The sequence below is a fragment of the Malaclemys terrapin genome, chromosome 22 (assembly GCF_027887155.1).
Source record: "Malaclemys terrapin pileata isolate rMalTer1 chromosome 22, rMalTer1.hap1, whole genome shotgun sequence".
In the NCBI taxonomy this organism is placed as follows: Eukaryota; Metazoa; Chordata; order Testudines; family Emydidae; genus Malaclemys; species Malaclemys terrapin.
Window position 1 is genome coordinate 13,603,380 of NC_071526.1, and position 16,165 is coordinate 13,619,544.

The 16,165-nt window shown below is 56.4% G+C and overlaps 1 protein-coding gene across 2 annotated transcripts in view; it reads left to right on the forward strand.

The window, feature by feature from the left end:
• Positions 1 to 14,729, forward strand: part of LCK (LCK proto-oncogene, Src family tyrosine kinase) — a 33,565-nt gene extending 18,836 nt beyond the window's left edge. For both annotated transcript variants that reach the window (XM_054011975.1, XM_054011974.1), the window contains 6 exons: positions 65 to 217; positions 5,887 to 6,066; positions 8,462 to 8,538; positions 9,220 to 9,373; positions 12,335 to 12,466; positions 12,874 to 14,729. In XM_054011975.1, coding sequence (XP_053867950.1) covers positions 65 to 217; positions 5,887 to 6,066; positions 8,462 to 8,538; positions 9,220 to 9,373; positions 12,335 to 12,466; positions 12,874 to 13,076 — 899 coding nt within the window. In that variant the 3' untranslated portion in view covers positions 13,077 to 14,729. The remainder of the gene's footprint in view (positions 1 to 64; positions 218 to 5,886; positions 6,067 to 8,461; positions 8,539 to 9,219; positions 9,374 to 12,334; positions 12,467 to 12,873) is intronic.
• The last annotated feature ends 1,436 nt before the right edge of the window (positions 14,730 to 16,165 follow it).

Consider the following 16,165-nt stretch of genomic DNA (forward strand, 5'->3'; position numbering starts at 1 on the left):
CTTTGCTCTTCATGCAGCCTCATGTTTACCCCTTGATTTGCCTCCCCTTCTCCCCGCCCTGCAGGCAATATAGATGGGTTGTGCACCCGCCTGGGCAAGCCCTGCCAGAACCAGAAGCCGCAGAAACCCTGGTGGCAGGACGAATGGGAGGTACCTCGGGAGACTCTCAAGCTGGTGGAAAAGCTGGGAGCAGGGCAGTTCGGAGAGGTCTGGATGGGTGAGTAAAGCAGCAGCCATGACACCGGCCCTGAGGTGGGTGACGCTGACAGGCAGGCCAGTCGCTGGGTGCGCGGTGGCACTGGTGGGCTCGGTTCCCAGGCATGGCCAGGGGAATGTCTGGTTATGTGCAGAATCCCGCTCCAGCTGGTATTTAGGAATGGCCCAGACAGGGTCCCAAAAGCTGCCTGCAGGCGTCTTCAGCCAAGGGCTGGAGGAAGGGTCACAGGGTGCGGTGAGAGGACAGCAGGACCCCCAGCCTCCAAACAATGAGGTCACATTGTGAATAAACATGGATCTCAGCTACATTTAGGGGATAGGTTTAATACTGTGACTGACTAGTGTGCATGAGCACCGCCGCCCTTTTCCGGATGGAAACAAAACTCATTGGTTGTGGGTCATAGGCCCTATACTGCCAGTAGGGAATGGAGAGTCTCCTGCAGCTCGAGCAGGCCTGTGCTTTTGGTGCAGAGGGATCAGGGTTCCATCCTTGCTGGTGCCCAAGGGGTGCAGAATAGTGACCGCTGGGGCATTCCTTAGTGGCCCTGGATTTATTACAATATATTTAGCAATACCAAGGAGAGGCCCGGAAGGGAGGCCCTCTGCTTGGCTCTCTGCCCCCTTGCCTTCCGCTGTCACTCTCGCCTGCATCCGACTGGCACTGTGGTTGCAGTTCCTCGGGGCACTGATTGCTGACTCTGCTCCTCTCCTTGTATCTGCGTCCTGGGAGGAAGTTCTCCCCAGGACTGTGGCCAGCGGGAGAAGGGAGAGGAGGTTGGGGGTAGGACTCGTTCCAGGACCATCTTCGGGCACTTTGTCTTCTGGGGGGGTGCACGTCAGGAACTGAACGAAGACCCTGGGGAGGGGCAGGCTTGCGACCCCACCCAGGGCAGTGATGATGGGTGCTGGACGGTTATCCGGACTCTGCCAGGCAGGGCCCGGGCTGTGGTTGGAAGGAGCGGCTGGGTTTAGTGGAAGTGTGGACTCCTGCCCTACAGTGTAGGACGGTGTGGGGAAGGGAGGCCTGGTAAGAGGATACTCCTAGGTCGCTGGTCCTACTCCAGCCCAGGTGTGTAGGGATCCAACGTCATTCCCGTCGGATGGCTCTTTGCTGCCCCATGTGAGATGAATTGGGCAGGGTCTCAGGCCAGTTGCTAGCGGGGCAAATGTCTATGTTGCAAAAGCCCCCCCGGCCCCTGGCTAATGGCTCCCAGGTGCCTCATGCTGTCATTTACATGGTGCAGCGGGATTGGAACAGTGGGTCTGGACCCCCACGCTGCACCGGCCTGCGGGATAGGTTGAGGCCCATGGGCAGGGGACCAGGGTGGGTGGGAAGCCGTCTCTTCCCCGCCCCCCTCTGGGGCTGTGCCTGTCCTGTGGGTAAATAGAGGCTGCCAGTGCCTCCCAGGGACAAAGCCAGCACCGATTCACAAGCCCAGCTCCCAAGCTCAGCGCAGCCTCTTCCCGCTCCCGCCAGGGCGAAGGGCTAGCCCAGGGTGAAACGAGTTAGAAACAGACCTCGGGGCTCAGCAGTACCAGGGGACAGAGACTTGCCCAGAGACTGGGTCCCAGGCCCAGCCCAGGTGTCTGTTCCCCTTTCCTTTGGCTTCTCACTCACAGACGGGGCTGCACTGGACAGAGGCCCAGCGGCATCCCACGCAGGATGTGGGATGCAAAGGGAAGCGGGGACAGGGCCTGCTGAGGGACGTGTCTCACCCGGCCCTGCCCATCACCAGGCCTTTGGTGCCACGGAGGCAGGGCCGGCTCTAGGCATCAGCAAAACAAGCAGTTGCTTGGGGCGGCAGATTTGCAAAGGGCGCAAGAATCCAGCCTGGGAGCTGAGAACCAACAGGGGGCCCTGGGAGCTGTAGTTCCTTTGTTAGCTCCCTGCCTATAGAGCCAGCCCTGGAGCAGGGAAAGAACTACATTTCCCAGCATTCCCCTGGCCGCTATCAACAGGAAAGGGTGGGGGAAGGAGTATGGAACTGAAATCTGCAGCTTGCTGTGAATGGTAGGGACAGAGCCAACTCTAGGTTTTTTGCTGCCCCCCTCTGCCCTGGGCTCCCCCCGCACCCCTGTATTACCCCAGCACTGGACTCTCCCTCGGCCACACCCCCTGCTGCCCCATCTCTGGCTCCCACCTGCACTCCCCTGCTGCCCCAGCCCTGAGCTCTTCCCTGCACCGCCTGCCGCCCCAGCTCTGGCCCCCTGCTGCTGCCCCAGCCTTGGGCATCCCCTACCGCACCCCCTGCTGCCCCAGCTCTGGCCCCCACCTGCACCCTCCTGCTGCCCCAGCCCTGGGCTCTCCCCTGCCCCAGCTCTGGACCCCACTTGCACTCCCCTGCTGCCTCAACCCTGGGCTCTCCCCCCACCTACACCTCCTGCCGCCCCAGTCCTGGGCTCTTCCCCCCTCCCCCCCCCCCGCATCCCCAGCCACCCCAGCTCTGGCCCCCATCCGCACCTCCTGCCACGCCAGCCCTGGGCTCTCCCCCCACCCACACCTCCTGCTGCCCCAGTCCTGGGCTCTCCCCCCTGCCGCCCCAGCCCTGGGCTCTCCTCCAAAGAAGGAATTGGGAGGACTAAATGGATGGTGCACCTCTCTATCTGAAGCCTAGCAAGGGAGGTATGTGGATCCCACTAGAATTTAAAATGAAAAGGAAGGGAGGGGAGGCTCTGGACCTGGGCAGCTTTAGATACAGTACCAGGCACGTAGGAGGATTTCCACTTCTGAGCCATGGAAGCAGAAATTGACTTTTCCTTTCCAGATATAGCTAATATTCAGAAAGGGAATCTAACACCTGCCTTCCAGATTTGAACACCCTCAAAATTCAGGAGTGCTCAAAGCTCAATTTGGGCAGCTGTTACTTCATTTCCCCCCAATCAAATATACTGATCCACTGTAACTTGCTGTAGAAAAAGTAGAATAAATTGAGCAAGAAATGCTTCCCAGTGGTTATTAGGACTGGAATTGCTATTTTCAACAGCCATTGCTTCTTTTTTTTTTTTTTAAGTTTTAGTTTTATTTGTTTAAAAGAAAGACCGTGATAGTGCATTCCCCGTAGAAACAAAGAATGGAACAAAGGAATAATAAAGGCACCTCAACTTTTTCTCTGCTGAATGACCCGCCCTGGGAGCAAGTTACCAGTGACAGGGCTGGGGCGGCAGGAGGGTGCAGTTGGGGTGGTGGTGGTGGGGGGGGGAGAGCCCAGGGCTGGGGTGGGGGGCAGCCAAAAATTTTTTTGCTTGGGGAAGCAAAAAACCTAGAGCCGGCCCTGCACGGAGGGAGGTGGCCACAGTTCCCTCCTTGTGGCTGGGTTCCCCCCACATGTTCTACTTGCCCTCCCTGCTGCTTTACTTTCAGCTCGCCCCTAACCCTGGCTGCCAAGAAGAGGAAGGGAGGGGTGGTGCCATTTTCAGTGGCCAGCAAGGCAGGCCAGCCCTGCTTCCTTCTTCTCTCACCCCGGGTGTCCTGGCCCAGCGCCTGCAACCCCCACCCCAGTGCACAGCTGCAAATCTCGGCTCTTGCGAGGCTGCACTGGCGAAAAGAGCCCGTCGGCCTCGGTGCTCCTGAGTCGTGCAGGGTGGCTGGCACTCCAGGTGGTGTGCGCCGGGGGCATGACCCCAGGGGTCAGTCTGGCTAACACTCCAGGGCTCTCCCTTTGTCTTCCCATTGTCAATCCCAGTGGAAAGCCACGGCAGTCGTGCTCCAGGGACTTCAGCTTTCAAGGGAAATGCAACGTGGTCCGGGGATTTCTAGCCAGACAGTGGAGCTTCCTGGCAGAGGGCATTTCTCATCCAGCGCCCAAGGGCTGCCAAGCAAATAATCCAGGACAGCACACGGCAGCACAGAGCCACATGGGAGCTGGACCTCAAAGCACCTGAGTTTCGGCGTCAGTCCGGAACTCACGCCCTCCGAGTGGGCCCTGGATCTGTTCAGCACTCCCCAGCTTCTTTCCCCTCCTCTTCAGGGACCTTCCCCTGAGGCCTTTTGTATTGCCTTGGTGAAAAGGAGGTGGAAATAGCCCTTGGCTGGCGTAGAGATGGATAAGGGTCCTAACCTCGCCCCTGGCAGAGGGGGGGCGGATCAGGGCGTGGCTGGAGTACACTGCACGACAGCTATTACCTGCTTCCCAGGGACCAAAGGGAAGGAAAACATAAGCTAGAGCAGTCCAGAGGCTGTTCTAATTTACACCAGAAGCCAGGCAGACCCCTGCACTGCCCAGAATATGGGGAGCGCGAAGATTTCCTAGTGCCACTTCTATCCCACCTTCCACTCCTGCCCCAATCAAGTAACTGACAATCGGGCTCAATGTCCCCACAGCCTCTTCCCCCTCCACTCCCACCCTGGCCTCATGCGCTGGTGCCCAGAACCCCTGGTGGAGACAGGCCTGGGTCCCTCCCAGTGCTCGGACAGAGACCCCAGCTTCCTTTGGGTTTGGGCTGCCCAGTCCCCGGCAGGGTGTGGAGAGCGGGTGCGTATGGGGCCTGGCTCTATGTTCTGGGCATGTGGAGCCCCGCCTGGCATAGGAGCTGTTGGCAGTTTTGTGCTGCGCTGATAAGAATCGCGCGCACCAGAAAGGCCCTTGTTGTGGCTGTCGTTCTGGTATCCGGGCCCAGCTGCTGCTCCGAGGGCTTGTGTCTCTGAGCTGCGCTGTGACAAAAAGAGCAAATCATGAAACCGCCCGATGGTGCAACAGCTGGAGGGAGAGCAGGAGGGCGCAGTCTCCTGTCTCACCCTGGCACCTTGCGGCGGGGGCTTCCTTCAGACACCTAGTGCCTGAGCTTGTCTGTCCCTCCCCGTGCCAGCGAGGAACACCCTGGGAGGCTCTAAGCTCCCCGCTGTGGCTGCTGTCCTCTCCCGTGGCCGGAAGGGAGGGGTTGCCATGGTGCAGGGCGGCAGGGGGTCCTGTCACAACACCGTAACCCATGGACTGAACCTGCCATTGCAATGGGCACAAGCTCCTCTCTCTCCCCACTCTGACCGTTGGTTCAGACAGTGGCATGGGCCCTGCTGGGCTGCCCTGCCCCTGTGTGCTCCATCGCCCAGGAGGGGTTTGCAGGATGGGGGTGAGGACTGAGGGCCCCGCCGGAGATGGGCAGAGATGGCTGTTGGGAACGGGGGAGGGAGAGAGGGGGGGTCAGCACCCCACTCGCTATCGTGGTCTAGGAGCTTGTGGCTCTGACGGGCAAGGTGTCAAAAGTCAGACCGCAGCGGGTTCCTCTCTCTCGTTGACCAAGAACCACGAATAACCCCCCTGCCCCGGGTCGAAATGTGACTAGAGATTCCCCCCCAAGGGAGTAAGTGCAGATCGTGAAGCTGCGTCTCCCACACATGGTGCCTTATGGGCGCCGGCTGCAACAGTCGCTTTGTACCTGCCGTCTCCTCTCTCTGGGCATAGACTGAGGGGCTGCCTGGTCTTTGCGTCTCCAACGCCCCCCACTCACTGCTCTATGGGACCCCAGCTGTGTGAGCTCCCTTGGGGGAGGGCAAGTCAATGGAGTCACACCAGAGATGGCTTGGCCCCAAGTCCCTGCTGTTGTGAGCTCCCTCCCAGCAGTGCCGGCTGGGCCCCAGGCTGACAGTGTAGTGGTAGGAGGATCGTGCTAGCCACTCACTGCGGTAACACGGGCCTCCTCTCCCTCCTTGCCCCCTGCCCCGTCTCTCTGCAGGTTACTATAACGGTCACACCAAAGTGGCCATTAAGAATCTGAAGCAGGGCAGCATGTCCCCCAGCGCCTTCCTGGCAGAAGCCAACCTCATGAAGAGCCTGCAACACCCCAAGCTGGTGCGGCTCTACGCCGTGGTGACTCAGGAGCCAATCTACATCATCACGGAGTACATGGAGAAAGGTGAGCCCGACGGCAGCTACCCTGCCCTCCCGAGCCGCGCACTCCCCAGGAGACTTGCGGGGTGGGGAGCCAGGCCCAGCCCGGCCTGCTGAGGAGCTGCCGTCAGTTTGGGGAGATCCACCAGCCGGTACCCCTGCAGCGCCCTGCTGCCCTCCTGCTTTGTGCAGAGACCTTCGGCTGTGGAGCATCTGAAGCAAGAACTGGCAGGGCGCCCAGAGCAGAGAACGAGGCCTGGGGGAGGCGGGTAAAGCCCTACGGGCTCATCCAGAGGCTTCCATCCCTTCCTCCAGGCTTGTGCTCAGCTTGGCGGTGCCTACGGCTCTGGCTCGATTCCCAGTGCCCCCCGACGGTGCTCTACTGAGAGACTGAATAGGGCAGAAGTGTGGTCCAGCTGTTAGACCAGCGACTCAGGAGCCAGGACGCCTGGGTTCTTTTCCCAGCCCTGCCACTTACTCACTGTGTGACCTTGGGTGAATCACTCCAATGCCCCGTGCCTCAGTTTCCCCAACCTTAGCATGGGGATGATGGCAGCCAGCTGGTGGTTACAGGGTTTGGCGCTTATCCACTGGTTGTTTGCAGAGCACTGCGTGGCGGAAGCGGTCCCAAGAGGGGCAGTGTTACTGCAAAGCCTCTTAAATGCCCTGTCCTGCTTTTCCCCCTTTCCCCTAGAACTGGGCCTGAGGGACAGCTCCATCTGAACTCCCCAGTGTCTTGGAGAGCTGACCCGGAGCCTGGCGTTCCCTTGCCTCATTACTAATGAGACAGGAAATCACCCTGGGCTCGTGGCGCTGTGGCTATTCTAGTCCCTCCGGCAGGCGCTGCCTATTGTCTCACGCAGTCTTTCATTTCCTTCGCCTGCTCTGAGAGCCAAGAGCAGCGGGTTCGGGTCACGACCTCCATTATCCAGAGGGTGTGACAGTGAACCTGGACAAACTAATCCTGGCAGAGGAGGAGGGAGGTCAGCTGGATGGGATAGGGAGAGACAAGACCTACAGACAGCTCTCCCTTTCCTGCCTGCCTCCACTCCGTGCCAGGCTGTGAGCTTCCTGGCAAGAACTAAAATGATTAGGGGTTTGAAACGGGTCCCATATGAGGAGAGATTAAAGAGGCAAGGACTTTTCAGCTTAGAAAAGAGGAGACTGGGGGATATGATAAAGGTCTATAAATCATGAGTGGTGTGGAGAAAGTGAATAAGGAACAGTTATTTACTTGTTCCCATAATATAAGAACTAGGGGCCACCAAATGAAATGAATGGGCAGCAGGTTTAAAACAAATAAAAGGAAGTTCTTCTTCACACAGCACACAGTCAACCTGTGGAACTCCATGCCTGAGGATGTTGTGAAGGCTAGGACTATAACAGGGTATAAAAGAGAACTGGATAAATTCATGGAGGTTAAGTCCATTAATGGCTATTAGCCAGGATGGGTAAGGAATGGTGTCCCTAGCCTCTGTCTGTCAGAGGGTGGAGATGGATGGCAGGAGAGAGATCACTCAATCATTACCTGTTAGGTTCACTCCCTCTGGGACACCTGGCATTGGCCACTGTCGACAGACAGGGTACTGGGCTGGATGGACCTTTGGTCTGACCCAGTCTGGCCGTTCTTATGTTCTTAAAAGTGTCGTAGAAGGCAGGAGTCCAGTTCAGAGGGCTGCTAAACAAGAGTCACAAGGGGCAAATCCCGAGGGTGCAGCATGGCCCTTCTCTGTCTCGCCGGCTCCATGGCAGAGTCATGTTCCCTTCCTCTGAGAGTTGGCGGCTCTGCCAGAGGAAACGCGCCTGCCTGTTATGTTTGGCTGTTGAGCAGAAAGGCCGATGGGACCCAAGCTGCCCAGCCAACTCCAGGGTTGTTCAGGTCTATTTTTAGACCTGGGACATGTTGCTCAAGAAGTGTGCAAGGAGTTGATTTCTCAGTATGATCCTCCCATGGGACGATGGGGGCTTATAGGGGTTCTTGGGGAATGTTTTTCAGAGGGGCTCAGGTCTGTTGTTCCAGGGGCAGTTCACACTGCATGGTGCCTGTGTGTGTGAATTGATTGTCGAGCAGTTGGGGCGGGGGGAGTTATACGGGGCAAGCTCCTGGCTTCAGAGGGAAATCACATGATGGCAAACCAGCAAAGGGAGCAATAACCTCCTTCCCCACCCTGTGAACCCAACCCAGCCTGGTCCCGCACTGGCTCATTGTTCATCCAAATGGGCCAGGTGGGGTTTTAGCAAATCAGTCCCTGCTCCTGTCTGAAAACCCAGGCCAAATGAAGGCCTTGGATCTGCTCGCACCTTTGAGAAGCCCTGCCCTGATGGACGGAGACTGTCCGGGGCTGGGGCTGGGTCTGAGGGCGGCCGAGCTGGTTCCCTCAGGGCAGGGTTGGCATTGACTGGGGCTGGTCCTGTTGCAGGGAGCCTGGTGGATTTTCTCAAGACCCCCGAAGGAATCGGACTCACCATTAACAAATTGCTGGATATGGCAGCGCAGGTGAGGAGGAGGAGCGCCGGGAGATGGGAGCCGGACAGGGCTGATGCCAGGCTGGGGACGAGCTGGCAGAGTCTGTCTCCAGGGGTACGGGGGGTTAATGTTCCCTAGGGCTTTGTGCTCAAGTGATGGGAGCAGGTCTCGGCCTGATACCCTGGGAATGGATGGGCCCATCCAACCAGAACCCTGCATTTTGACACACTTCATCATGACTGAGAGGCTGAGGGCTGGACAGTGGGGGGGGGGGGGGGCTGTGTGTCGGGATGGAGGGGCATCGGCAGAGCTGTGGGGTGGGGGCAGGGCAGGAATAGCAGCGGGCTGCTGGTCAGAACCGAGGGGCACGGGCAGCACTGGGGTGGAAGGAGTTTGTCCAGCCCCTGCCTGTCCTGCACCTGGCGCTAGCCCCAGCGGCCATCACTTCCTCATGTTTACAGTCAGTAATCCCCCCACCCCCCATATCCAACGGAGTAGGAATTGCCCCTCTGTGTCTTTCCTTCTCCTCTGCACCCCACGCCCGACTCCGGCCACCACACACACCCCCGGCCCTGACATCTGCAGGAGATGCTTGACTAGCTGAGGGGAGAGCAACCAGTGGGGAGTGGAACTGAGATTGCAGGAGCAGAGCCTCAGTCTCCCCTGTGCCCCTGCCATGTGTAACGGCCCCCTCTGTGCCCCCCTCCCCAGATCGCAGAGGGAATGGCCTTCATCGAGGAGAAGAATTACATCCACCGGGACCTGCGAGCTGCCAACATCCTGGTGTCAGACACCCTCTGCTGTAAGATCGCTGACTTCGGGCTGGCTCGGCTCATCGAGGACAACGAGTACACGGCCCGGGAGGGTGCGTCCGCCACCTTCCCCGCTCCACCCTGCCAGCTGGGGTGCCCCTCTCTGGGAAGCAGGGTGGTGGGGTTCCCTGGGCAGGTGTGGGCCCTGACAGCAGAGGGACAGAGATCCCAAGGCTGGAATGGGACCTTGCAGCAGGGCAGCGGTGTTATGTTTGATGTGCCCAGTGAGAGGTTGCAGGGACAATTGCCCCAGCTTCTCTCTCAGTCTGATCCTCCAGTTCCAGTTTAGGGGGGTCTCCTGCCCCCAGGAAACCCCTGGCTGCTGCTGACTTCCCCCTCCTGCAGCACCGCTCCTCTGCTGGCTGATCAGAGGAGCAGGGCGGATTTCACACCTCCCTGATCGCCCTGATTCTGCCCTGGGGGAGCAGGATGGGGAGGAGGATCTGGACAAGCTGGAGGGGTGGAGGAATCCCCTCAGCTCCCCCTAAACAGGAGCATTCACAGGTGGCCAGGTTTGAAACAGGCTCCTGCAGCCGTGAGTTCCAACCCCTCCAGAGGTGACTAATATCTACCATCAACAGCAATCGGATTTCATGCCATTTACCCTGGGTGGGTCATCGGGGGGAATCTAGAAATCCTCTTCTCTGCATGGATATTAAAGACCCCAGGGCACTTCTTGAGAGTCAGGGTTTTGCTCCACATGACTACCCTGCACCTCACGGACGGCTGCATTTCAGTGAGACTGTGCGGCTCTGCTGTGGAAAGTGTTTGAGGGATTCACGAGGTCACAAGGTTACCGGCCAAGGCACTGATCACTGCTCGTGAATGCCTTGCACAGAGGGTGAGCTGTAGTGAACCTCTTCCTCCGCCACCCGCCTATGTAGCACTGGAAACTCTAGCTCGTGGCAGGATGCCGGCCTGACGCGTCTCTCTGCGTCTCTCTCCTCCTGCAGGGGGTAGAGCAGCAGCAGGCTCAATATAGACACCCACAGCCTCGCAGTAACATCCCAGCCCAGTGAGGAAGTGGGAGCCCACCACAAGCAACCTGTCGCCCCTGTGTCTCTGAGCTCTTTGCAGCTCTTGGTGAACCCGAGCTGCACAGGATACTGCAGTGCAGACCTGAGCTGGGCCTGGGGGGTGGGTCCTGCAGAGGCGAGCTGGGACCTGGCGCTGCCTCAGCCGGATGCGCCGAGCATCATGCGCCAGAGAACATCTGGCCGTTTCTGGTAGAAACAGGCTGGCGTCTCGCAGAGCCGGGAGCGGGGCTGAGACCTCGCACTGGCCAGGATGGGCAGGAGGTTCTGCTCAAATGTACTGGTATAACTGAAGTGCGAGGGAAAGGGGTTCAGGGGTGCAGAGAGAGACCCCCACTCATGGTAGGCTGGGGGGGAGGGAGCTCTGGGGGAGAGCGTAAAACCTGAAGGCAAGGGCCAGTGTGGAATGGGGTGCAAGGAACGCTGTGGGGCGTGGGGGAGAGGGGTTAGACGTCTAGAGGCAGCCCCTCCCAGTGTGAGAGCAGGACCTTTACAGGTTATGGGGTCATGACTGTTTTCTTCAGTAAGGGACCTAGACATATGGAGAGAACAGCCTGGCTGCCCCCTGCCTCCCAGGCCAGCGAGAGCAGCAGGGCGAAACATTTATAACCTCTCTAGAGCAGAGGGGCTGCTCCTCCGGACACTGATTGCCCTGTAACTCACATCAGTCCTGTAGGATTAGAGCCCTCTCTGGTGGCTCATGCAGGAACAGCCAGCACTAAAAGGCCGGTGTTGGCATCTGTTCTAGGGTTGGGCGGGGACCCCACTGGTTCCATCGCTCAGGTCAGTTTCAGTAACTCTGGGGCCATGATGAGATGTGCAGATGATACCCAGGTCTGCACATCAGCGGTCTGTGATGTGTGTCTAGGGCATCTTTCTCAGTGCCAAAGCAGGTTTTTATACCCTGGGTCCTTGTGTGATTCACTGGCTCAGGCGTGACTCTCTTTCCACCTCCTCCTTCCTTTCTCTGAGGATAGGCACAGTTTCGTGCTGGCTCGGGGCCACACCATTTTGTGCAGGGAAGAAGAGCGTGTCTTTCGGTTTGTTTCACTTGGTTACAAAGTCAGTCTCCACAAGTTTCCTGTGGCCTCTAGGGATCTCAGTTTCTCCTTCCAGCTTGTGACCATCACGGGTTCTGGGTTGGCTCTGACAGTCGTGAGTGTGTGGATCACAAACCATGGCATGAGCCCAGTGTAGAAAGCTGGGAGGATGGAGTGAGTCAGCCAGCCTGATGCAACAGTGCAGGGATCTATAGCTAATTACCTTGTAGTTAGCTGTCCTTAGCATGCATCATACTGTCCCCGTATGTTCTGCTTTAGGGTCTTGAGCATGCTTGTTCTCTCTCTTTCTCCCCTTATCCCCCGGGACTTGGAGTCACTGTTTAAAACCCTGTGCAAGGTTTTAGCTCTGCAGTGCTGGGAGCTGTGCAAGCTAAAAACCCGCCATAACACCTTGATAAGGGCACTGCTCACACGTCCCCTAGATTAAAGCTTTTCTTTACTGATGGCTGGAATGGGGGCTTCTGTAGAAATGGATAAAACTGCCCATAACCCTGCAGTTTGGGCAAACGAGAACAGCGCTTCCAAATAATAAAACCTCTGACAGTGCCAGTGTAGAATCTAGTTAGGGGCCTTTTGTGGGGGTCTTTAATTCCTGTGAATATTGTCAGAGATTTTCCAGGGGCGGCTGGGGGTGTTTGGTCTGGGGATTCTGTGTTTCCTGCCCCAGCAGGCTGAGCGGGGATGGGAATTAAAACCACAAGCAACCAGTCTCCCATCTGCTGCCCCGAGCATGGGCTGCCCAGGGCATCGGGAGGCTCCCAAAAGCCATTGAGTGTGCTGATACATCTCTGAGATGGGCACTGATGGGGAAGGAAGGGAATGAGTTTAAGTGATGGGCGAAGGTGTAAGTGATGAGGGCAGGTGGGGAACTCCCAGGTCAGCCTTAACCTCTTTTTTTAAATCCCTTTGCGTATTTCAGGAGCTAAGTTCCCCATTAAGTGGACAGCACCAGAAGCCATTAATTATGGGACGTTCACCATCAAGTCTGATGTTTGGTCATTTGGAATCCTCCTGACTGAGATTGTCACCTATGGACGGATCCCTTATCCAGGTCAGGACTTCACAGCAGCACACCCAGGCCCATCAGCATCAGCAGAAAGGGGGTTGCGTGTGTGTGTGTGTGTGTTTCTCTAGGTTACTAATGCAGGACCATTTTGACCTATTTCTAATATATTTCATCAGCCACATAAAGTTGGAAAAATAGTAGGCCCCCTGACTGTCAAGGGGTGGCTCCATCTCCTATGCCCCAGCACCCCCAGGAGGGGGTGTTGAGGGCACAGTGAAGACGTGCCCAGCTACTCCAGTCCCAGACTGGATCAGCCAGAGGTGCAGCAGGGAATAGCGCAGGATCACAGGCTGTGGGGAAGGGCATAGCTACGCCTCTCCCAGCACTGGGGCATGTAAATTGCACTCTGACTCGGCCGGTTCCTAATTCGGGGCTGTGTGTTGTGACCACAGGGATGACTAACCCAGAAGTGATACAGAACTTGGAGCGCGGTTACCGAATGCCTCAGCCCGACAACTGCCCAGAGGAGCTGTATGCACTGATGATGCACTGCTGGAAGGAGAGCCCAGAGGAGCGCCCCACCTTCGAGTACATGAAGAGCGTTCTTGAGGACTTTTTCACTGCCACAGAGGGCCAGTACCAGCAGCAGCCGTGACAAGACCCTGAGCCAGGGTTGGCGGCGTCCTCACTTTGGGATGTGCGGGGGGTGGGAGGGGAATGGTCCCTGTACATTAGCTCCTCAGAGACTCACAGCTCAGGCCCGGGCCTTTGGATCACAGCCTAACCCTGGCAGAAACTCGTCTCTCCCCCTCACGCCAGTGACGGTTTTTACTTGTTTCTGGAGCACACATTCATGCAGCTGATTCTTCTTGATTCTCTGAGCACAGGTAACGTGTGTTTTATGAGTGCTGACAAAAGAGCTGCATGACCCAGAGGGCTGTGAGGTTTCTACCTGAGTTGCATGTGCAGGTACACACATGCTAGAGCACCCACACAAACACCGGGGGCACACCTGTATGCCCACAGCACTGTACATGGGCTCACTCAATGCACAGATACTCAATATATGTGTGTGTGTGCACACGGGCCATAAACACACAAATATTCAGCTATGCAGACACACACAAAGGCTTAGGCGTGTAAACACACCCACATGGTAGAGACACACACGGACATGCAGTGTGCATAGTGCAGAGAGCTGCACTGTGAACAGTCAGACCCATATCTCTGGCAACTAAAATCATCCTTTTGCCCCAGTGTGATGCAGAAGCCAAGTTCTCTTGCAGCCCCAACTATGGGTTAGGCTCAGAACCCACCACAAATTGCACTAGAACCAAAGAACCCCTTATCAGCACTGATCTTCCAGCATGAGAGGCTCAGAGAGCTGCAAGGTGGAGCACCTCATGTCTCTTCCATCCCTACCCATGGTTTCCCAATGCAGGATTTCCCCAGTGCGTTTTCTTTCCCCAGTGAAGATGGATGGTGTATCAGTGCCAAGGGATTCTGCCAGCCTTGTGACAGAACAGTTCATGCACAGGGCTGTGATCAAGGCACACAAATCGCTGCACTCACCACAGCTGCTCCAAGGGGACGCAGGGCCCCCTTGTGCATTGTATCAGAGGCAGAAACCTCTTCACACCAGAGCCAGACTGTCTCTGGGACACCACTGCCCACGTCTATGTGTCCCAGTGCCCATGAAGCAGCCACTCTCTGCCCTGCTCGCTTGCTCATTTTCACTCTGAAACCACACGGCTGGACTCTGACCAGTGGCTGTCGCACACAATGGGTCCCGGAACCCTTTAGAAAGTTTGGTAAAGCAGTCAACCAGTTCAAACATTTTAGCAAAGGGAGAGAGGAATGACCAGGCAGGAGGAAAAGGAGAGGATTTCAGCTCAGACTGCAAAGGACCTGGTGAGTTCAAGAGGTGTGGAGAGATACAGAAGGCTGTTTCAACTGGCAGGAGCTGCAGAGGCAAAAGCACTTCTGGTTTCTCTGCACTGTTGAACGAGACGTTAGTGTCCTGGAACGTCGACAGAGACAGGTTCAAACCACAACATTTAGATCCAGAAGTGGTCTCAGAATTTGACTCGGCAGGTGTTGGCTGTAGTCTGGACCAATCCCTACAATCGGGGGTTCTGCCTAGTCTCACAAAAGGCTTGTTTGAGAGACACCCTCCCAACTCCCTGTTTTAGGAACAAGCCACCCTGAAAAACCAGCCCATGCAGGGCTCTCTTATTTCCCATTGTACCTTAAAGCCCTGTCTTGTGTTGCTCTTTGATTTTCAGTAAATAAAGACCTTTGAAATGGAGCCTCCTTCCTCCATTCCGGGGTTGGGGGGAGGGGAGGTGCTCATCCTAACTTGACATTGTGTGTATACAGAGCTGAAGGTGGGCTACTGGCTCTCCTTTTCAGAACCTCACAGGGGAACCCAACAGGGAACTTGCAGGATTGGGCCCTAAGCCAGGCCCAATAGGAGGCCAGGGCACTTGGTGAGGAGGGGGGTCCGAGGCAGCATTTCTCAGGGGGAAAGGGTGCACTTGGTACCAGCTGCAGCTTGGCAGGGGGTCAGGAGGGACATACTTACTGCCTGACAGGGTCAATGGGAGCACTCAGGCAGTACCCAGTAAGGGGGTGCTGGTATCACAGTTTCAGGATAGCTGTACCAGTATTCCCCATGCATGGTCCACGTTAGCTTCCAGCTCCCAGTCGTCATGTCTCTTGGGCAGAGACCCGTGTCTCACGCCTTCCTAACTAGGGATTTTAAGGCTACACAGTCCCCTGGTTTACCATGTCAAATTCCCAGCAAGCCAGTCTGCCTAAAAGGACAGCGCCTGTGCTTTGCTTTCTCTCTATGCCCAGGGCATTGCCCAGAGGTGTAAGTTACCACCCAGTTCCGGCTAAGCAAGCACATTTGTTCTTAAGGTAAAAGCATTCCAGCGAAAGCACATTAAAACAATAAAAGAACCTACATGCATGCTAGAAAGCTTACCAGAGGTCACCCCCCAAATCCAGCCTAGGGCTCTGGTAGGGGTCAGTCCTTCAAAATCCACAACTGGGTTTTTCCTGTGGTTACAAATTCATATTCAACAAAGATCCAGAACCAGAACCCAGGCTGGGAAGACCAGCTGTTTCTGTATATCGCTCGTGCCTTTGATCTTGGCCTTCTGTAACAGGTAATCAGCAGACACTCACCTTTTCCTTAGGGCATAAAAGGCTGGGGTTTTGCATAACCAGAGTTGGGGAATTTGCATTCACCTTTCCCTAGGTATTCCCAGGAAATCCACTTAACATTTATTGTCCCAACTGTCCACACTTGTCTGGCCCATTTTCAATATAGTCTTTTGAACTCCCAGGTTTCACATCCCCCCAGAGAGGTTACATACAGTCCCAGCCCAAGATGAAACATAAACTTAATAGAACTAAGTCTTGCAAGGATATAGCAGGAACTTGTCACAACTGGCATGCGGGGGAGCTAGGGTGACACCTGTCAGGGAGTCCCTAGATGCGGGATCTGGGGCTGTGACATGACTAGGGCCCTACCAAATTCATGGCCATGAAAAACGTGTCATGGACTGGGAAATCTGGTGTTTTGTGTACTTTTACACTATATACTATATTACAGGGGGAAAGTATACAAAGTTTCTCAAACTGGGGTCTTGACCCAAAAGGAACTGCAAAGCTATTGTAGGGGCATTGCGATATTGCCACTCTCACTTCTGCACTGCCTTCAGAGCTGGGCAGCTA